The sequence below is a fragment of the Argopecten irradians genome, chromosome 10 (genome assembly GCF_041381155.1).
Source record: "Argopecten irradians isolate NY chromosome 10, Ai_NY, whole genome shotgun sequence".
Classification (NCBI taxonomy): domain Eukaryota; kingdom Metazoa; phylum Mollusca; class Bivalvia; order Pectinida; family Pectinidae; genus Argopecten; species Argopecten irradians.
Window position 1 is genome coordinate 14089979 of NC_091143.1, and position 21685 is coordinate 14111663.

At 31.8% G+C, this 21685-nt stretch overlaps 1 protein-coding gene across 5 annotated transcripts in view; it reads right to left on the reverse strand.

Moving 5' to 3' along the window:
- LOC138333179 (uncharacterized) overlaps positions 1 to 21685 on the reverse strand; it is a 62396-nt gene that overhangs the window by 22237 nt on the left and 18474 nt on the right. For all 5 annotated transcript variants that reach the window (XM_069281361.1, XM_069281363.1, XM_069281362.1 and 2 more), the window contains 7 exons: positions 21392 to 21493; positions 15284 to 15406; positions 13019 to 13135; positions 12266 to 12361; positions 8766 to 8884; positions 7752 to 7841; positions 7267 to 7368 (listed from right to left, as the gene is read on the reverse strand). In XM_069281361.1, the coding sequence (XP_069137462.1) occupies positions 7267 to 7368; positions 7752 to 7841; positions 8766 to 8884; positions 12266 to 12361; positions 13019 to 13135; positions 15284 to 15406; positions 21392 to 21493 (749 nt within the window). The remainder of the gene's footprint in view (positions 1 to 7266; positions 7369 to 7751; positions 7842 to 8765; positions 8885 to 12265; positions 12362 to 13018; positions 13136 to 15283; positions 15407 to 21391; positions 21494 to 21685) is intronic.

Consider the following 21685-nt stretch of genomic DNA (forward strand, 5'->3'; position numbering starts at 1 on the left):
TATAAATTCAAGATTCCCTCTGTTGTGTATGTTAACAGTAATGATTCATTTTGCTGTTTTACCATCGGGCCTAGTGATAGTCAACTCATTATAATGTACAGTAATAAGTACAACCAAATATATCGTCTCGGTTTCAATACAGCGGGTGTATTCAGAAAGACATTTTATTTTCTTTATATGTACTGTAATGTGATTTTCATAATATGCGCCAAAAATTGACCAACAATTTACAAGTAGATATCTGTCAAATTAACTATATTTCAGTAATGCGCTAATTAATCTTTTTTAATAGTATGTGATGAAATATTTCCCCGTTCATATCAAATTGCTTGATATCATAATTTTGTTACTACATATCAAACCGTATTTATAACTATTTTCCAAAAATCGTAATTTATGGCGAGTCAAATTAGATAACTCTGGTGTGAACGTCTGTCTAAAGAGTTATTTCCCTTTATCACATTAGTCCGTTATGTTATTTTACTCAAATATGTTATATACGTGCTTTTTTTTTACGGGTTTTGAATCAACGATGGTTGTAAGCAGGAGTATGTGAAGGCAGAGCTACACAGCGTATAATGTTTTATGTATATAAAATTTTCTAATCTGACTGAAATCCATGTATATGTATTATATATAGATTTAATATATGCTGCATGAAATTCTCATTGTATTTAAGAATAATATTGTTGTATATCAATTATTATTATCAGATATATTTATTTTTCACAAATGCGCAACATTTGTAATTGATAAGCGCATCCAATATAACAACATGTAGTTTATTATATCTAGTGCTTTCTTTGAAATAGCGCTTTCAAGAGGTATCATCTAGCTATATGTGTAATACTAAAAAAAAAGAGTTATCTCCCTTCACCGTGGTGTATTTACCAAAACCATTTCGTTCTTTGTACATATATAACCTGTAATATTAACGTATTTCAATATTCCAGTATCGTTGGTTCGAAATTTATTAATGACTTGCTGTAAATTTAAATAGATGTAACTTCTCATAGAAATCTACATGCTGAAACATATAAATATTCTTGAATAACTATGTATTATTACGTGTATTTGGTTAAATGTAATGAGAATATATATATAAAAAAGGTGAACTGTTCCGGAATAAACAATATTACCAAGGAACGGTAACTCTTTATTTTCGACCGACTTCATAACAAGGGACATAACTGCAACAATAAAATAAATACTACAAATGTTTCTTTCAAACAGCCCATCTTTTTTCTCTCTTTCTTTCATTCTCTCTCTTTATTTTTGAAGATTTTATTCCATCCATATGTATATTTTAGTTCATACAATCAAATAGTTCTTTCTATAACAATCTATCGTCAAATATCTTGTCAATCTGAAATTACACGTAAATCGAACGCACTGTGCTGAATCAGGAAAACGTTCAGGAAAACGTTTTAATCTATGTCTATCCTAGATCACACATACGGTGGGTCGTCGAGTTTTAGCCTTTCTTCGTGACCTGTTTGACTGTTTCATTATGCCTTTGTATGTATTTTTGTTTAATGTTAATGTTTGTTCTTTTGTGTCTGTTTATCTGTTAAATCTAGGTCATTCATCACGCCATGCGTCAAGCCCGTCGTTGAAAGTTTAAAGATTTTATCTGCCAACTGCTAGGGTCTTGGAGATTTCTCAAAAAGAAAAGACGTCTTTTCTTATTTAAAAAAATAAACAGTGCAATATTTATTGCCTCCAGGACACACATTTTACATCTGAGAAGGAAAAAATGATTCGTTCTAACTGGGGTTTTGACTGTGTATTCAACTCATTTAATTCTAATTCCAGAGGAACTGCTATACTTTTCAATAATAATTTTGAATATAAAATTTTACAGGAAAAGAAAGATCTGAACGGTAACATGTTAGCTTTAGATATAATAGTTAAAGGAGAAAAAATAACATTAATTACTTTATATGGACCTAACATTGACCAACCTCCTTTTTATGACGAAATATTTGATATTATAGAAGAGTTTGGAAATGACAAATATGTAATATGTGGAGACTTTAACATGATATTTGATCCTAAATTAGATTGTGAAAACTATAAAAATATAAACAACCTAAATGCAAGAAAGAAAGTTTTGGAATATATAGACACTTTTGGACTAGTAGACACATTTAGAGAAAATAATCCTAAGACTAAAAGATATACTTGGCATAGAAAAACCACACAAACAGGCCAGATTAGATTATATACTGATATCAGATAGTCTTTTACCAAGTTTGACTTCTTCAATAATTGAACCAGGTTACCGTTCAGATCATTCTTTCTCAATAATTAACTTGTCTTTTAATAACTTTAAACGTGGAAAAGGTTTATGGAAATTTAATAATTCTCTTTTATTCGATAATGAATTTTTAAAACTTATTAAATCTACAATAGAAGATATCAAATCTCAATATGCAGTACCCGTATATAATATTAATAATGTAAAAGATATATCGTCAGATCTTATAGTATTTACAATAAATGACCAACTCTTTTTAGAAACACTAATGATGGAAATTCGGGGTAAAACTATATCCTACTCAAGTCATATAAAAAAAACATCTAATGAAAGGGAAAAAAAATTAATTAATGAAATTAAGGCATTAGAAAAAACAGGGCCAAATAATACATCATTAAACAAGTTAGAAGATAAAAAGAAGGAATTAGAAGAAATAAGAAAACAAAAAATAAATGGTAGCATAATAAGATCTAGAGCGAAATGGATAAGGGAAGGGGAAAAACCAACTAAATATTTCTGCAACTTAGAGTCTCGCAACTATACTAGTAAAATTATTCCTTACATAACTAAAGAAGATGGAACGGTTATCTCGGATCAAAAAAAAATTCTTTATGAATCTGAAAATTACTATAATAACTTATATAAAGAAAATATCACACTAAGTAATGTCAATCTTGAACAACTTCTAGAATCTTATACTGTTCCTAAATTATCAGAGCAAGAATCTTTAAATATTGAAGGACCCCTTACAATAAATGAATTAAACACCACACTGCTAAAAATGAAAAATGATAAAAGTCCTGGCTCTGACGGTTTTACAGTGGAATTTTTGAAAATATTTTGGAAGCAATTGGGACCGTTTGTTTTAAGATCACTTAATTATAGTTTTAGCACATCAGAACTTTCAATAACTCAAAAACAAGGAATAATTACATGCATTCCAAAAGGCAATAAACCCCGCGATAAATTAAGTAATTGGAGGCCGATAACACTTTTAAATAATATATATAAATTAGCATCAGGCGCAATAGCAGAACGATTCAAAAAGGTAATCAGTAAATTAATTAGCAATAATCAAACTGGATTCATCCCTGGAAGATACATTGGCGAAAACACAAGGTTAATATATGATGTTATGCAATATACAGAAGAAAATAATATACCGGGACTTTTACTTTTAATAGACTTTGAAAAAGCTTTCGACTCTGTATCCTGGAACTTTATTGATAAAACTCTAAAATACTTTAATTTTGGTCCTACAATAATCAAGTGGATAAAACTCTTTAGAAATGATATACAGTCAGCAGTTAATATTGGGGGAAATCTGTCCAACTTTTTCCATATAGAGCGAGGCTGTCGACAAGGTGACCCCGTCTCTTCATATATTTTTATTTTATGTGCAGAAATTTTATCCATACTACTAAGAAATAATGAAAATATTAAAGGTATACTATTACATGAAGATGAAATTCTATTATCTCAATTTGCTGATGACACATCTATTATTTTTAGATGGCTCAAAAAAATCTTTAGATCAAACTCTCAAATCACTAAATTTCTATGCTAATATATCTGGTTTAAAAATGAATTTCTCCAAGACCCAGGTAATTTGGATTGGCAGTATGAAGTACAGTAATAATACATTTAATTATAATCTTAACTTAAAATGGGGAACCACACGCTTTAATCTATTGGGTATTGAATATGATGTAGATCTAAGCAGAATAATCCAACTGAATTTCGACAAAAACTTGCAAAACTAAAATCACTAATTTCAATTTGGAACAAAAGAATTCTTACACCAATTGGCAAAATAGCTGTAATAAAAACCTTACTAATATCCCAGTTCAACCACTTATTTATATCGCTTCCAAATCCTGATAACTTGTATATTAAACAAATTAATTGTCTGTGCTTTGATTTTTTTATGGAATGGTAAACTGGATCAAATTAAAAGAGATGTAATTATTAAAAAATATGAGGAAGGGGGGCTTAAAATGATTCATCTAAAATCTTTTATAACTGCTCTAAAAGTATCATGGATAAGAAGAATTTATTGTAAAGAAGGAAACTGGAATATTATTCTAAGATCTCTATTTGACAAACAAAAATTAGCGAATACTGGAATTGAACACATAAAAAAACAATCTAAAAATTGTAAAAATTTATTTTGGAGAGATGTTCTAGAGGCTTGGTGTACGACCTTAAGTTCAAGTAATATTTACAAAACAAATATTTTAGAAAACCCTATTTGGTTTATAATGAAATCAGAATAAATCATAAAGTTATTTTTAAGAAGTTATGGTATCAAAAGGGTGTTATATTTATCTATAACATTTTGAAAACAGACAAATCTATATATAGTCTAGAAGAATTTCGTGAAACGCATAATATTCAGACCAATTTTCTAGATTATCAGTGTATGAAAAATGCCATTAATCATGTCATCAGAAACAATCAACAAAGTTTTGACTCTGAAAAAAATATAACTCTTCCTAACATACCAATAAACCTCAAATTGATTTTAAGTTGTAAAAAAGGTGTTCAAAATATATATAATGTTTTAATTAAAAATGAAGTTATACCTACTGCTCAAAATAAATGGAATCAAAATTTTGTAATTGAACGGGATGAATGGGGAAATATTTATAAACAACCTTTTAATGACTCTACTAGCTCAAAGCTTCAATGGTAACAATTCCGAATAAATCACAGAATACTAACTACAAAAACATTTCTTTTAAAGATGCTCCACCGCCGAGAGACCAAAAATGATATTCATCATTTGAACAATAATTGGTGTTTAATCGTGTATATAATAGTCTAATTAACACAAAAAATAATATAAAATAATTTATCTTGCCTTTGGTACATGCGCATTCAGTAGTTCATTTCATATAGGATATAGTGGTACGGATTTTTTTCGGGATGCAATTAATTATTTTTCATAGTTTTAACTTGAAGTAAAATTAGAAGCTCAAACTTTTCATTGGTGGTAATGGTGTAAAGTAAGTAACTTTTGTAACTAAAGAAAAATACTCAATCGTCTGCTCCTGTTTTTAATAGTGAAAAAAATACCATTTGTCAGCGGTGGAGCATCTTTAAGAATTGGTAAATCAAACAACAATCTATGTACATTTTGTAAAACACATCCAGAAACAATCACTCATATATTTTGGGACTGTGAAAATGTATCAAATTTGATTGAACAATTAAGAATTTCTATAACTACTAATAATTTAAGTCTTAGATTCGAAAAACAGGATTTTATCTTCGGCAATTAAGATAGTACAAATACTAATTTCCATATTGAAAATTTGATACTGCTTCTAGTAAAACAATACATTTACAACTGCAAATGTCTAGAAAAAGAACTCAATTTAAACAGTCTAAAAAATCATATTAAATTTGAACTAAAAGCTCACAGGATTATAATATCCAACAGTAATTTAAAGCGGAAACCACAAGCACTTGCAGAATTACAAAATTGGTTAAATGTATAAACAGTAATATTTTAAATTTTTTTGAAAGATCTGTGACCTAGGTTTACTCCCCCCCCCCCCCTCTTTTTTTTAATCTTTTTTTTTGTCCTGTCTTTGGTGTTGTTTTTTTATCAAGAGTTGTCTCCCCTAGTTCAATTTCTCATTACATCTGTAGGAAGGGAAATAACTCTTGATAGACCTTTTATGTGAATGTGTGTGTGTATTTGTTACGTTAATAAGTTACTTGTAAATATATGTATGTACATACGTTAAAATATTCAATTTGAAATAACTCTACAAATGTAACTTCTATTGTACTCGTCTTTCATGTATCTTCTGTATATGTTGTGATGTGTATATTTTTTGAAAAAAATGAATAAAAAATAAATTAAAAAAAAAAAAATAAGTACAACGACAGGAAACATAATATGACCCGCGTTATGAAAGTTAACGCTTGATTTATTGAATTAAAATGTTTAGAAGGTGATGTTGAGAGTAGTATTAACGGTAAGCTAATAACTTTTTAAAAATTAAAGGGACAATTCAGTCTAAGAGAACAATAAAATTTGTACATATATCGGAAAAAACCCAGTTCTTATGGAAATTAGATCAGTCGGTTTTACTGTGATATGCCTGAAAAGCCCATGGTTGTGACATGTGTGTAGATGTTCAAACTCGCTCGCTGTCCGCCATTACACATTGTGGTCGAACTTCTTGTATGCCGAACCATGTCCCTTGCTCATAGAGTAATGCAACTTTTGTCTAGAACTGCTCAAATCGCTCTGACAGTAGTGTGTTTACCTTATTAGGTGAATTGTCTTGCCTAAAAATTATTTTATCACCTTCTCAGTGGTTATGTAGTTTATTTGTTTAACGTGCGTGACTTTGGCTCGGGTATGGGTACAGCTGCCATATTGTACCTGCTTAATCGTATTGATCAACGATTATATATTTCAACGATATTAATTAAAATACTAAACAATGACGTGGAATTTGTCAATATTTGATGTTATTTATTTCATAAGAAATGTAGAACAATACATTTATGCCATATTTTGCTTCTTCGTTATGTAAAAGAATTAGCCTAAGTGAATTGTCCCTTTAAAAGCCGTTTCGGAAGGGTAGTGGGCCTTTAACAGCAAAATTCAACACTTTGTGACCCCTGTATAAGACCACAAGGTTGTTATAAAGACAATCTTTTCTATGCCCCTTTGTACATTAGATACTTTTTTTCACTAGTGAATAATTAAAAGAATTTCTTTCATGCATGAGTATCAATAAACTTAAAATGTTGGGGAATTTTCATGACAAAGCGTCTATACATAGTACCATATTTGACCCAATTAGCATTTAAAACATTGAAAAAATGAAAAGGTGCTTAATAAGGCAAAAGTTATTGCAAATCTATACAGTTTTGATAGTTTGGGTCTTATGCCCAGGCAATTGAAATGAGGCCTCAAAAAGGGGAGGGGCGCTTATAGGGACAGGGGCGCTTATTGGGTTGTATATAGTAACATATATTACCTCAAGCCTAAAGTAGTGACTTAGCCACTGGATTTGCGTAGGATCAACAGCATCACTTTCAGTCTCCTTGGAAAGATCACTCATTAGGATTCTACCACTTTCCTAAAAAATCAAAGATGGAATTCAGTCTAGAAAAAATGGCTGACAACTTTTAAGTTAAAACAAACTTGCATAATGACATATTTCTTTATTATTTGTTTTGTCATGTATTTTATGGGTTTTCAAACTTTTGAATTTTTGAAATTTGCTAATTATCATCTGGGATCAGTTTCACCAACATTCCTTAATTGTAAGGAATTCCTTAACTTCAGATGGATATGAAAGTACTACAGAAGTTAAGGAAAGTTTCTGTACTTATTTGAATAAGTTCACTTCTATAATGCTTTCTCATGGAGAATTTCCAGTTGAGGAATTTCTTATTTCATGAAACTGGCCCTAGTTGGCCTGGCATAATGAAGTACCTCCAGCTATGGTTTTGTTCTCACCTCATCCCCGAGCAGGACACAGCTAATCCTACAGTTATTGCTGGAAGCCCTTAGTAGTGTAGGAAGGTATGTACACACAGCATCATAGACCTATAGGTAAAAGGAAATCAATATTGATATGAACAAACAATGCTATTCCAGCCTACACACTCTGACTCTACAAATCTTTGGATCAATACAAAAGAATAAAACTCTCTGAAATTGCCCACCTTTTCTTTGGCTTATAACAATAAAGACATTGCACATTATGATCTCTTTTATAATTAGTAAGAATTGTGAATTTCTGATATTATGTCACCAGGCCCAATATCAGGTCTCCAGGCTTCTTAGTTTATATTCACAAGAAGTCGTTTAAAGATTTAAGCCTATTTGACCCCTGTGACCTTCAATGCATGTCAAGGTAATTTATTTGAACAAGCTTGGTAGCCATTCATCCGATCATCCTACAGGCAAAATAATGGTAAACTGTGTGTTTTGGGTATTGACAAGAAAATGAAAAGTTAATGTACAGCGTACAACGATGGACGAAGAATGATGACTATAGGTCATCCTGACCCTTCAGGTTATATAAGTTGATCTAATAACTAATTTCTCTTATACGTTTATTGAAATCTTTGTTCCTTTATCAAACTTTTGAACTGTGACCTTGATTTCAAGGTTTTACCCTTGTATGTATAAAATGTAGAGGTATTTTTTTTGAAGTTTTTTTCTTATTATATACAGAGTAAATAACATAATATTCAATGAAACACTCTTATAAAAAATAACTACTGTTTTTGTAAAAATTATTTTTGACATAAAATCATACAAAATTTCACAAACCATTTTTTTTATACCTATGATGACTTACCTATCAAGTAAATGTTTCTTACTTCTACAGGTCTGAATCAATCATAAGTACTGACTTCCAAAGTTCTTTTCTTGTATACTGTATCACTAGTTATCTACACATGCCATTCATTGGATATTTTTGTACTTGTTATATAATTGACAGCTATTTACAGATGACTGTACCTTTTTGTCTATGCATTCCTTTCTTCCCTTTCCTGCTATTAATCCATCCGACATCAGGATAATCCGGGGATACAAGTTATAAAGGCGATGATCACCAACAACGAAATAAGGATCCTCATCTATAGGACGAAACAATATAGGTAAGAGCAAGGGAATCTATATCTAAATACAGAACAAAAGGCCCAGAGGGCGTTTATCACTCACTCGTGTTTTTTTTTTTAATTCAGTAATTATCACAAAACTTTTTGAATTAAAGGCCCACAACCTTTCTGAAAAGGCTTATAATTTTTTAAAATGGGTCACAAAAAGTTATTAACTTTACCGTAAAACTAAACAAATCTTCACCTTCTGAACAATTTGATTAAAATAAATTAAATGTTTTCATGACCTGGGTAGTCTTATGTTTCCTGCTGTCGTCCTAAATACTGTGCGGTAATTAACTATCACTGTGCCAGACAGCAAACCAGGGATATCACTAGTTGTTAACGTATATTACATAGAAAATCTTGCATATGTTTGGTGTTATAAGCTCATCTTAGGCCATCGGTATATATTTTCTTATGTTATTAATGTTTTAAAGAAACCTTTAAGTCTTACTCCGGAAAGGTAGTGGACCTATAAAATTAGACAACATTACATTGTTTTCCCTGAACAAGAGATCCCAGAGGGATCTTGGCACCCACCAAAGAATGATCTATGTCTGACAATGGAAAGAGGGATCTTTTCCCTGCTTTTCAAACTTTTTCGAACATACTACATATCAAATTTATGATAGATCGCTTCATTACTTTTTGAGAAACAGTGGTGAAATCCAAGATGATGGCCGGTTGGCCATCATGTTGAGTGATCAGTCCCTAAAGGTATATATGCTCAACTAGGGCCCAAGGGAAACCTATGCATGGAATTTGAGAGATCCCTTCAGTAATTTCTGACAAATAACGATTACTATCAAAATCCAAAATGGCGGCTGGTCGGCCATCTTGTTGACCGATCAGTTAAAAAATGCAGTAACAAACTTTAACTATCAAAATCCAATATGGCCACCGGTTGGCCATCTTGTTGACCGATTGGTCCCAAAATGCAATATGCACAACTAGGGCCATGAGGGATCCCTTCAGTAATTTCTGACAAATAACGATTACTATCAAAATCCAAAATGGCGGCTGGTCGGCCATCTTGTTGACCGATCAGTTAAAAAATGCAGTAACAAACTTTAACTATCAAAATCCAATATGGCCACCGGTTGGCCATCTTGTTGACCGATTGGTCCCAAAATGCAATATGCACAACTAGGGCCATAGGGGAACCTACATATGAAATTTGAGAAAGATCCCTTCAGTACTTTCTGAGAAATAGCGGTAACAATCTTTAACTATCAAAATCCAAGATGGCCGCCGGTCGGCCATCTTGTTGACCGATTGGTCCCAAAATGTAATATGCACAACTTTCTGAGAAATAGAGGTAACAAGAATTGTTAACGGACGGACGGAAGGAAGGACGGACGACGGACCACGGATGAAAGGCGATTTGAATAGCCCACCATCTGATGACGGTGGGCTAAAAAGTTGACTCCATAATTTTGAATCCCTATCTAAAAAGGGTGCTACTATTGCAATATGAGTGATATCCAATGCTAAGTTTCTGAGAAGAAGTTGTAAATATGAAAATAACTAAATTTACCCCTTTTGGCCCCACTTCTCAGGCCCCTGAAGGGTGAGCCCCATCATTTGTACAATTTTAAATACCCAGCCCATAAGGATGCTACAAATGCAATATGAGTGCTATCCCATGCTTGGCTTCAGAGAAGAAGTCGTTTACATTTATATGGAAATAGCCAAATTTAACCCTTTGGCTCCACTCCTCAGGTCCCCGGAGGGTCAGTTCCATCATTTGTACAATTTTCAGTCAGTACCCCATAAGGTGGTGCCAGTAAAATTTTATTAAATTGTCAATTGTTCACAGATTAACGGACGTACGCTGCCGTATCTGAAGGACCAAGGTGAGCTAACAATTCAAGAATCTTCATCAAAATACAGTTTTATAAAACATTGGGCCAAATGCCACAAAGTTTTAATTGGAAAACAGATCAAACTACAGGTACATTCAGGAAGATTTTTCAAAATACAAAACATTTTTTTTTATTTATCAATCATTCATAACAACCTCATCATCATTGTAACAACTCAATCACCTATTCTGACTTACAATACAATGAGTCTATCCACAAACCTAGTATCATTGTAACAACACAATCACCTATTCTGACTTACAATACAATGAGTCTATCCACAAACCTTGTATCATTGTAACAACACAATCACCTATTCTGACTTACAATACAATGAGTCTATCCACAAACCTTGTATCATTGTAACAACACAATCACCTATTCTGACTTACAATACAATGAGCCTATCCACAAACCTAGTATTATTTTAACAACACAATCACCTATTCTGACTTACAATGCAATGAGTCTATCCACAAACCTAGTATCATTGTAACAACACAATCACCTATTCTGACTTACAATACAATGAGCCTATCCACAAACCTAGTATTATTTTAACAACACAATCACCAATTCTGACTTACAATGTAATGAGTCTATCCACAAACCTAGTATCATTGTAACAACACAATCACCTATTCTGACTTACAATACAATGAGTCTATCCACAAACCTAGTATTATTGTAACAACACAATCACCTATTCTGACTTACAATACAATGAGTCTATCTACAAACCTAGTATCATTGTAACAACACAATCACCTATTCTGATTTACAATACAATGAGTCTATCCACAAAACCTAGTATCATTGTAACAACACAATCACCTATTCTGACTTACAATACAATGAGTCTATCCACAAACCTAGTATCATTGTAACAACACAATCACCTATTCTGACTTACAATACAATGAGTCTATCCACAAACCTAGTATCATTGTAACAACACAATCACCTATTCTGACTTACAATACAATGAGTCTATCCACAAACCTTGTATCATTGTAACAACACAATCACCTATTCTGACTTACAATACAATGAGTCTATCCACAAACCTAGTATCATTGTAACAACACAATCACCTATTCTGACTTACAATACAATGAGTCTATCCACAAACCTAGTATCATTGTAACAACACAATCACCTATTCTGACTTACAATACAATGAGTCTATCCACAAACCTTGTATCATTGTAACAACACAATCACCTATTCTGACTTACAATGCAATGAGTCTATCCACAAACCTAGTATCATTGTAACAACACAATCACCTATTCTGACTTACAATACAATGAGTCTATCCACAAACCTAGTATCATTGTAACAACACAATCACCTATTCTGACTTACAATACAATGAGTCTATCCACAAACCTTATAGTATCATTGTTTTACCATTGTTTAACTTCTGTCCATACAACAACACAGTCAAAATAACCAGCAATTCCTTAATTAACATTTCACTAAGACTTGCCTGGGTCTGTTCCAAACAGTAGCAGTACACTGGCAATAAGTGCCTCTAGTAAGGAGCAATTCTCTCCTGCTCTGATGTCCAGCTGGTTGATTGTCTCTGTAAACACAGCAATCCTCTATAGTTTATACACAGTATCAGTTATACAGTTTGTTAGTGACCTAATATGGAAAAATATTGGGTCTACAAGTAACTTGTAGTGATTGGTTGATGCAAAGCCAAGCTGGATTATAACATGTTTACGTCACTAACTATGTATTCATTTTAGCAAATAGAAGGTTCTTTGAAATACATAGATAAAAAATAACTTTTAAAAATATGAAGCAAAGGACTTCGATCTCATGCAAAACTTTCTCCTCAAATGATTCAAATACGTTATTATATTATGGTCTATTTCTGTTAAACAATCCTAGAAATAATTTCTGGCAAGTGTTCTTTCTTTTGACAGTGTCATCAGCGAAAGTGACTTATTTGTGCATTGACATTAACAGGTTTGTTTGTAAACTTGTACTGAGGGAGCATTGTAATTTTCATCCTAGTAGTTCAATAAGAATTAGTGGTACATACATAAGGGTCGCAGTGACCGAGTGGTTAAAATGTCCCGACATATTAATTACCACAAGCCCTCAACCTCTGGGTTGGGAGTTTGAATCCCATGTGGGGTAGTTGCCAGGTACTGATCACTGATTGGTGGTACTCCTTAAATTACCCTGCTGTTAATAGGAGGTTAAGATAAAAAGACCAAATGGTACATACCATTTAACTTGTTGTAGTCGTTGGTTGGAATAAGCTTGATCTCAACACCTTGACCTCCAAACAACACGACTCCAACGTTCTCCTCAAGGTCAACTTCCACAGTGTTGTCTTCAATATCTGTAAATAAGCATATACATCTAATGTACATGAAAAATATTCATTTTCTGTAAATAAGTATATGTATAACATCGACAGTGTCTTCAATATCTGTAAATAAGCATATACATCTAATGTACATGTAAAATCTTCATTTTCTATAAATAAGCATACACATTTAATGTATAACATTGACAGTACCTTCAATATCTGTAAATAAGCATACACATCTAATGTACATGTGAAATCTTCAATATCATGCATACACATATAATCTTCAATTTCTATGAATAAGCATACACATCTAATGTACATGTAAAATCTTCATTTTCTATAAATAAGCATACATTATTAACACATCTAATGTACATGTAAAATCTTCAATATCTGTAAATAAGCATACACATCGTATGAATAAGCATATTTATGTACAACATTGACAGTGCTATCATCAAGTTCTGTAATTAATTCTTGATATACAGTAAACTATGGTTACCGTATAACAAATCTCTAGGGACCAACAAAATTACTTTGTTATAACCAGAGTTCATTATACACGTATTGCAGCCAGACATATTTTAGGAACCTTGACAGGGAATGAAAATTACTTCGTTATAACCACGAATTTGTTGAAAATGTTCATTCCAAGTGTGTTTTACTGTATATTTATCACAATTTTCGCAGTGAAATATAATGTTTTACAGTGAACATAAAAGCGATATACTATGTTTATGACATCAAACTTTTGAAAATATGTATGAAATATGATGTTATGCTCACAAAAATATGACATAATAATTCCAACAACAAATAACTCTGTAAAATGCAATGGGGGAATAACCTTTGGCGGAACTAGGAGTGATGGTCTTCAGTAAATGAAAGCGAGAAAACAAATACAGTAAAACCCCTATAACTTGAACTGCAGGGGACCAGGTCAATAGTTCGAGGAATACGGGGTATTCGACTCATCCGAGGTTGGTCAAGATCGACAGTTAAAATGTCCGGTTTCAAACTATGACAAACAATGCGCGGCAATGACATTTTAATTACCCTATCTTTCAGCATTTTGGATTTCTTTATTTAAGTGTTGTATTGATAGCAATATCAAGTTGAAAAAATGTATAACATAAATTTAGCGTTTGGAAAAGCTAATGAGAAAGCCCTAAATCAAATGTCATTCACATCAGAGTAAGCGATCGTCATCTAGGTTAATGTACAATATCCATATTGGTCAACAAGGAGTACATTTTCTATTATTTGATTATCAAAAATTATTTAAAACATTTACAAAATACATACTCACAATAAAGTTATTAACCAGCATATTTACGGACATAAGAAATGATATCTATAGATGTCTATTTAGTATTAACGAGTAAAGTTACAAAATACAATTTACATGAAAAGATACGGAACGCACTGATAAAATGTACTTTGCATATATCGTTTGATATCGTTTACATCTTTCGGCAAATAACATTGTGTTAGCCTGTCGCATGAAACCAACGAAGAAATTAAAAAAAAATAAACTTTTATAATTAGGCGGACGTCAGCAATATCTTCCGCCTCTTTTGTCATTTCACAATACGTACTTTCTATTAACACGGATCAACAACTTCCGTATTTACAACGAAGATTATTGCGAGAGAAACATCAATAACTTAATGCCTTTTCTGAAATATTTAAATATAGTTAGCATCAAACAACAACTTGCGATCGTGTAGGTAGGTAATAATGACACCGTTAATCTCTTAATTACCTCAAGGCTTGACACACCAACTGTATAAACACAAGATCGTGAGCAATTATCCATGTCGGTCGTGTCGGTGCAGTCAGGTGTGACACAGGTAAAAAAATCTCAAGGGCCGAACACCTGTTCGACGAATACATGGGTAAATACTATGTATTTGATGCAACGAGGACATATTTCTGTTCAAGAAATAAGGGGTATTCGACGCATAGCTATTCGAGCTATCCGGGGTTTTGTTACTTAGATTATATAGAGAGACGGTCGGGACCGTACGACCAGTTCGACGAATAGGGGGTATTCGAGGAATCCGGGTTCGAGTTAGAGGGGTTTTACTGTATACGAAATAGAATACATTTACCTGATATATTCAATAATTGATACTTTTAAATCAAAATATGATTTTGACTTTCAGAACTTACCATTTCGGAATTTTTCTGCACAATCTTTCAGCTTCTGCAGCGATTCACCTTTCATACTCTCAGACACATCTATACACAAGACAGTATGGAGGCAATGGGCATGTGGGAGATGTCTTGTCCTCCCTGGGAACAGATATACCAGTAATTACAAAGGAGGTTTGATATAATCTATAAATACTAAAGGTAAGATGAATTATAATACCTAGTGACTTTTAATTTGTGAACTGTATACGTATGAAGCTAAGATAAATTATAATACCTAGTGACTTTGTGTACTGTATGAAGGTAAGATGAATTATAATACCTAGTGACTTTGTGTACTGTATGAAGGTAAGATGAATTATAATATCTAGTGACTTTGTGTACTGTATGAAGGTAAGATGAATTATAATACCTTGTGACTTTGTGTTCTGTATGAAGGTAAGATAAATTATAATACCTATAGTGACTTTGTGTACTGTATGAAGGTAAGATGAATTATAATACCTTGTGACTTTGTGTACTGTATGAAGGTAAGATGAATTATAATACCTAGTGACTTTGTGTACTGTATGAAGGTAAGATGAATTATAATACCTATAGTGACTTTGTGTACTGTATGAAGGTAAGATAAATTATAATACCTAGTGACTTTGTGTACTGTATGAAGGTAAGATGAATTATAATACCTAGTGACTTTGTGTACTGTATGAAGGTAAGATGAATTATAATACCTATAGTGACTTTGTGTACTGTATGAAGGTAAGATGAATTATAATACCTATAGTGACTTTGTGTACTGTATGAAGGTAAGATGAATTATAATACCTAGTGACTTTGTGTACTGTATGAAGGTAAGATGAATTATAATACCTAGTGACTTTGTGTACTGTATGAAGGTAAGATGAATTATAATACCTAGTGACTTTGTGTACTGTATGAAGGTAAGATGAATTATAATACCTAGTGACTTTGTGTTCTGTATGAAGGTAAGATGAATTATAATACCTATAGTGACTTTGTGTACTGTATGAAGGTAAGATGAATTATAATACCTAGTGACTTTGTGTACTGTATGAAGGTAAGATGAATTATAATACCTTAGTGACTTTGTGTACTGTATGAAAGTAAGATAAATTATAATACCTAGTGACTTTGTGTACTGTATGAAGGTAAGATGAATTATAATACCTAGTGACTTTGTGTTCTGTATGAAGGTAAGATGAATTATAATACCTAGTGACTTTGTGTACTGTATGAAAGTAAGATAAATTATAATACCTAGTGACTTTGTGTACTGTATGAAGTAAGATGAATTATAATACCTTGTGACTTTGTGTTCTGTATGAAGGTAAGATGAATTATAATACCTAGTGACTTTGTGTTCTGTATGAAGGTAAGATGAATTATAATACCTAGTGACTTTGTGTTCTGTATGAAGGTAAGATGAATTATAATACCTAGTGACTTTGTGTACTGTATGAAGGTAAGATAATTATAATATCTAGTGACTTTGTGTACTGTATGAAGGTAAGATGAATTATAATACCTAGTGACTTTGTGTACTGTATGAAGGTAAGATGAATTATAATACCTATAGTGACTTTGTGTACTGTATGAAGGTAAGATGAATTATAATACCTAGTGACTTTGTGTACTGTATGAAGGTAAGATGAATTATAATACCTAGTGACTTTGTGTTCTGTATGAAGGTAAGATGAATTATAATACCTATAGTGACTTTGTGTACTGTATGAAGGTAAGATGAATTATAATACCTTGTGACTTTGTGTACTGTATGAAGGTAAGATGAATTATAATACCTAGTGACTTTGTGTACTGTATGAAGGTAAGATAAATTATAATACCTAGTGACTTTGTGTACTGTATGAAAGTAAGATAAATTATAATACCTAGTGACTTTGTGTACTGTATGAAGGTAAGATGAATTATAATACCTATAGTGACTTTGTGTACTGTATGAAGGTAAGATGAATTATAATACCTAGTGACTTTGTGTACTGTATGAAAGTAAGATAAATTATAATACCTAGTGACTTTGTGTACTGTATGAAGGTAAGATGAATCATAATACCTTGTGACTTTGTGTACTGTATGAAGGTAAGATGAATTATAATACCTAGTGACTTTGTGACTGTATGAAGGTAAGATGAATTATAATACCTATAGTGACTTTGTGTACTGTATGAAGGTAAGATGAATTATAATACCTAGTGACTTTGTGTACTGTATGAAGGTAAGATGAATTATAATACCTAGTGACTTTGTGTACTGTATGAAGGTAAGATGAATTATAATACCTAGTGACTTTGTGTACTGTATGAAGGTAAGATGAATTATAATACCTAGTGACTTTGTGTACTGTATGAAGGTAAGATGAATTATAATACCTAGTGACTTTGTGTACTGTATGAAGGTAAGATAAATTATAATACCTAGTGACTTTGTGTACTGTATGAAGGTAAGATAATTATAATACCTAGTGACTTTGTGTACTGTATGAAGGTAAGATGAATTATAATACCTAGTGACTTTGTGTACTGTATGAAGGTAAGATAAATTATAATACCTAGTGACTTTGTGTACTGTATGAAGGTAAGATGAATTATAATACCTAGTGACTTTGTGTACTGTATGAAGGTAAGATGAATTATAATACCTAGTGACTTTGTGTACTGTATGAAGGTAAGATGAATTATAATACCTAGTGACTTTGTGTACTGTATGAAGGTAAGATGAATTATAATACCTAGTGACTTTGTGTACTGTATGAAGGTAAGATGAATTATAATACCTATTGACTTTGTGTACTGTATGAAGGTAAGATGAATTATAATACCTAGTGACTTTGTGTACTGTATGAAGGTAAATTATATATACCTAGTGACCGTATGAAGGTGATGATTATTGTGTGACTGTACTGTATGAAGGTAAGATGAATTATAATATCTAGTGACTTTGTGTACTGTATGAAGGTAAGATGAATTATATATACCTATAGTGACTTTGTGTACTGTATGAAGGTAAGATAATTATAATACCTAGTGACTTTGTGTCTGTATGAAGGTAAGATGAATTATAATACCTAGTGACTTTGTGTACTGTATGAAGGTAAGATGAATTATAATACCTAGTGACTTTGTGTACTGTATGAAAGTAAGATGAATTATAATACCTAGTGACTTTGTGTACTGTATGAAGGTAAGATGAATTATAATATCTATAGTGACTTTGTGTACTGTATGAAGGTTAGATGAATTATAATACCTAGTAACTCTGTGTACTGTATGAAGGTTAGATGAATTATAATACCTAGTGACTTTGTGTACGGTATGAAGGTAAGATGAATTATAATACCTAGTGACTTTGTGTACTGTATGAAGGTAAGATGAATTATAATACCTATAGTGACTTTGTGTACTGTATGAAGGTAAGATGAATTATAATACCTAGTGACTTTGTGTACTGTATGAAGGTAAGATGAATTATAATACCTAGTGACTTTGTGTACTGTATGAAGGTAAGATAAATTATAATACCTAGTGACTTTGTGTACTGTATGAAGGTAAGATGAATTATAATACTTAGTGATTTTGTGTTCTGTATGAAGGTAAGATGAATTATAATACCTAGTGACTTTGTGTACTGTATGAAGGTAAGATGAATTATAATACCTAGTGACTTTGTGTACTGTATGAAGGTAAGATGAATTATAATACCTATAGTGACTTTGTGTACTGTATGAAGGTAAGATGAATTATAATACCTAGTGACTTTGTGTTACTGTATGAAGGTAAGATGAATTATAATACCTAGTGACTTTGTGTACTGTATGAAGGTAAGATGAATTATAATACCTAGTGACTTTGTGTACTGTATGAAGGTAAGATGAATTATAATACCTAGTGACTTTGTGTACTGTATGAAGGTAAGATGAATTATAATACCTAGTGACTTTGTGTACTGTATGAAGGTAAGATGAAATTATAATACCTATAGTGACTTTGTGTACTGTATGAAGGTAAGATAAATTATAATACCTAGTGACTTTGTGTACTGTATGAAGGTAAGATGAATTATAATACTATAGTGACTTTGTGTACTGTATGAAGGTAAGATAAATTATAATACCTAGTGACTTTGTGTTACTGTATGAAGGTAAGATGAATTATAATACCTAGTGACTTTGTGTACTGTATGAAGGTAAGATAATTATAATACCTAGTGACTTTGTGTACTGTATGAAGGTAAGATAAATTATAATACCTAGTGACTTTGTGTACTGTATGAAGGTAAGATGAATTATAATACCTAGTGACTTTGTGTACTGTATGAAGGTAAGATGAATTATAATACCTAGTGACTTTGTGTACTGTATGAAGGTAAGATGAATTATAATACCTATAGTGACTTTGTGTACTGTATGAAGGTAAGATAAATTATAATACCTAGTGACTTTGTGTACTGTATGAAGGTAAGATGAATTATAATACCTAGTGACTTTGTGTACTGTATGAAGGTAAGATGAATTATAATACCTATAGTGACTTTGTGTACTGTATGAAGGTAAGATAAATTATAATACCTAGTGACTTTGTGTACTGTATGAAGGTTAGATGAATTATACTACCTATAGTGACTTTGTGTACTGTATGAAGGTAAGATAAATTATAATACCTAGTGACTTTGTGTTCTGTATGAAGGTAAGATGAATTATAATACCTATAGTGACTTTGTGTTCTGTATGAAGGTAAGATAATTATAATACCTAGTGACTTTGTGTACTGTATGAAGGTAAGATGAATTATAATACCTAGTGACTTTGTGTACTGTATGAAGGTAAGATAATTATAATACCTTGACTTTGTGTACTGTATGAAGGTAAGATGAATTATAATACCTATAGTGACTTTGTGTACTGTATGAAGGTAAGATGAATTATAATACCTAGTGACTTTGTGTACTGTATGAAGGTAAGATGAATTATAATACCTAGTGACTTTGTGTACTGTATTGTAAGATAATTATAATACCTGTGACTTTGTGTACTGTATGAAGGTAAGATGAATTATAATACCTATAGTGACTTTGTGTACTGTATGAAGGTAAGATGAATTATAATACCTAGTGACTTTGTGTACTGTATGAAGGTAAGATGAATTATAATACCTAGTGACTTTGTGTACTGTATGAAGGTAAGATGAATTATAATACCTATAGTGACTTTGTGTACTGTATGAAGGTAAGATGAATTATAATACCTAGTGACTTTGTGTACTGTATGAAGGTAAGATAAATTATAATACCTAGTGACTTTGTGTACTGTATGAAGGTAAGATGAATTATAATACCTATAGTGACTTTGTGTACTGTATGAAGGTAAGATGAATTATAATACCTAGTGACTTTGTGTACTGTATGAAGGTAAGATGAATTATAATATCTAGTGACTTTGTGTTACTGTATGAAGGTAAGATGAATTATAATACCTAGTGACTTTGTGTACTGTATGAAGGTAAGATGAATTATAATACCTAGTGACTTTGTGTACTGTATGAAGGTAAGATGAATTATAATATCTAGTGACTTTGTGTTACTGTATGAAGGTAAGATGAATTATAATACCTAGTGACTTTGTGTACTGTATGAAGGTAAGATAAATTATAATACCTAGTGACTTTGTGTACTGTATGAAGGTAAGATAAATTATAATATCTAGTGACTTTGTGTTCTGTATGAAGGTAAGATGAATTATAATACCTAGTGACTTTGTGTACTGTATGAAAGTAAGATAAATATAATACCTAGTGACTTTGTGTACTGTATGAAGGTAAGATGACTTTGTGTTCTGTATGAAGGTAAGATGAATTATAATACCTATAGTGAATTTGTGTACTGTATGAAGGTAAGATAAATTATAATACCTATAGTGACTTTGTGTACTGTATGAAAGTAAGATGAATTATACTACCTATAGTGACTTTGTGTTCTGTATGAAGGTAAGATGAATTATAATACCTTGTGACTTTGTGTACTGTATGAAGGTAAGATGAATTATAATACCTAGTGACTTTGTGTACTGTATGAAAGTAAGATAAATTATAATACCTAGTGACTTTGCCATCAGTTTAGCCAGATGTCTAAGATTCACCATTTCCTTGACACAATGAAGGGCTTGTGCAATTGGTTCTTCAAGTGGATATTGAAGTTCTGACAAAATAAAAAATTACAAGTATTTTTTTCTAGTTCATTAAAATCTATGTAACACACTGAAATATTCTCATGTTCTGTTGCAGCATTAAAGTGTCTGACTCAGCAATGCCAGTTGAAGTAGATGTTCTGCTGGGCAGTGAAGCCAGTGGTCAGTGAAACCAGTGGTCAGTGAAGTCAGTGATCAGTAAA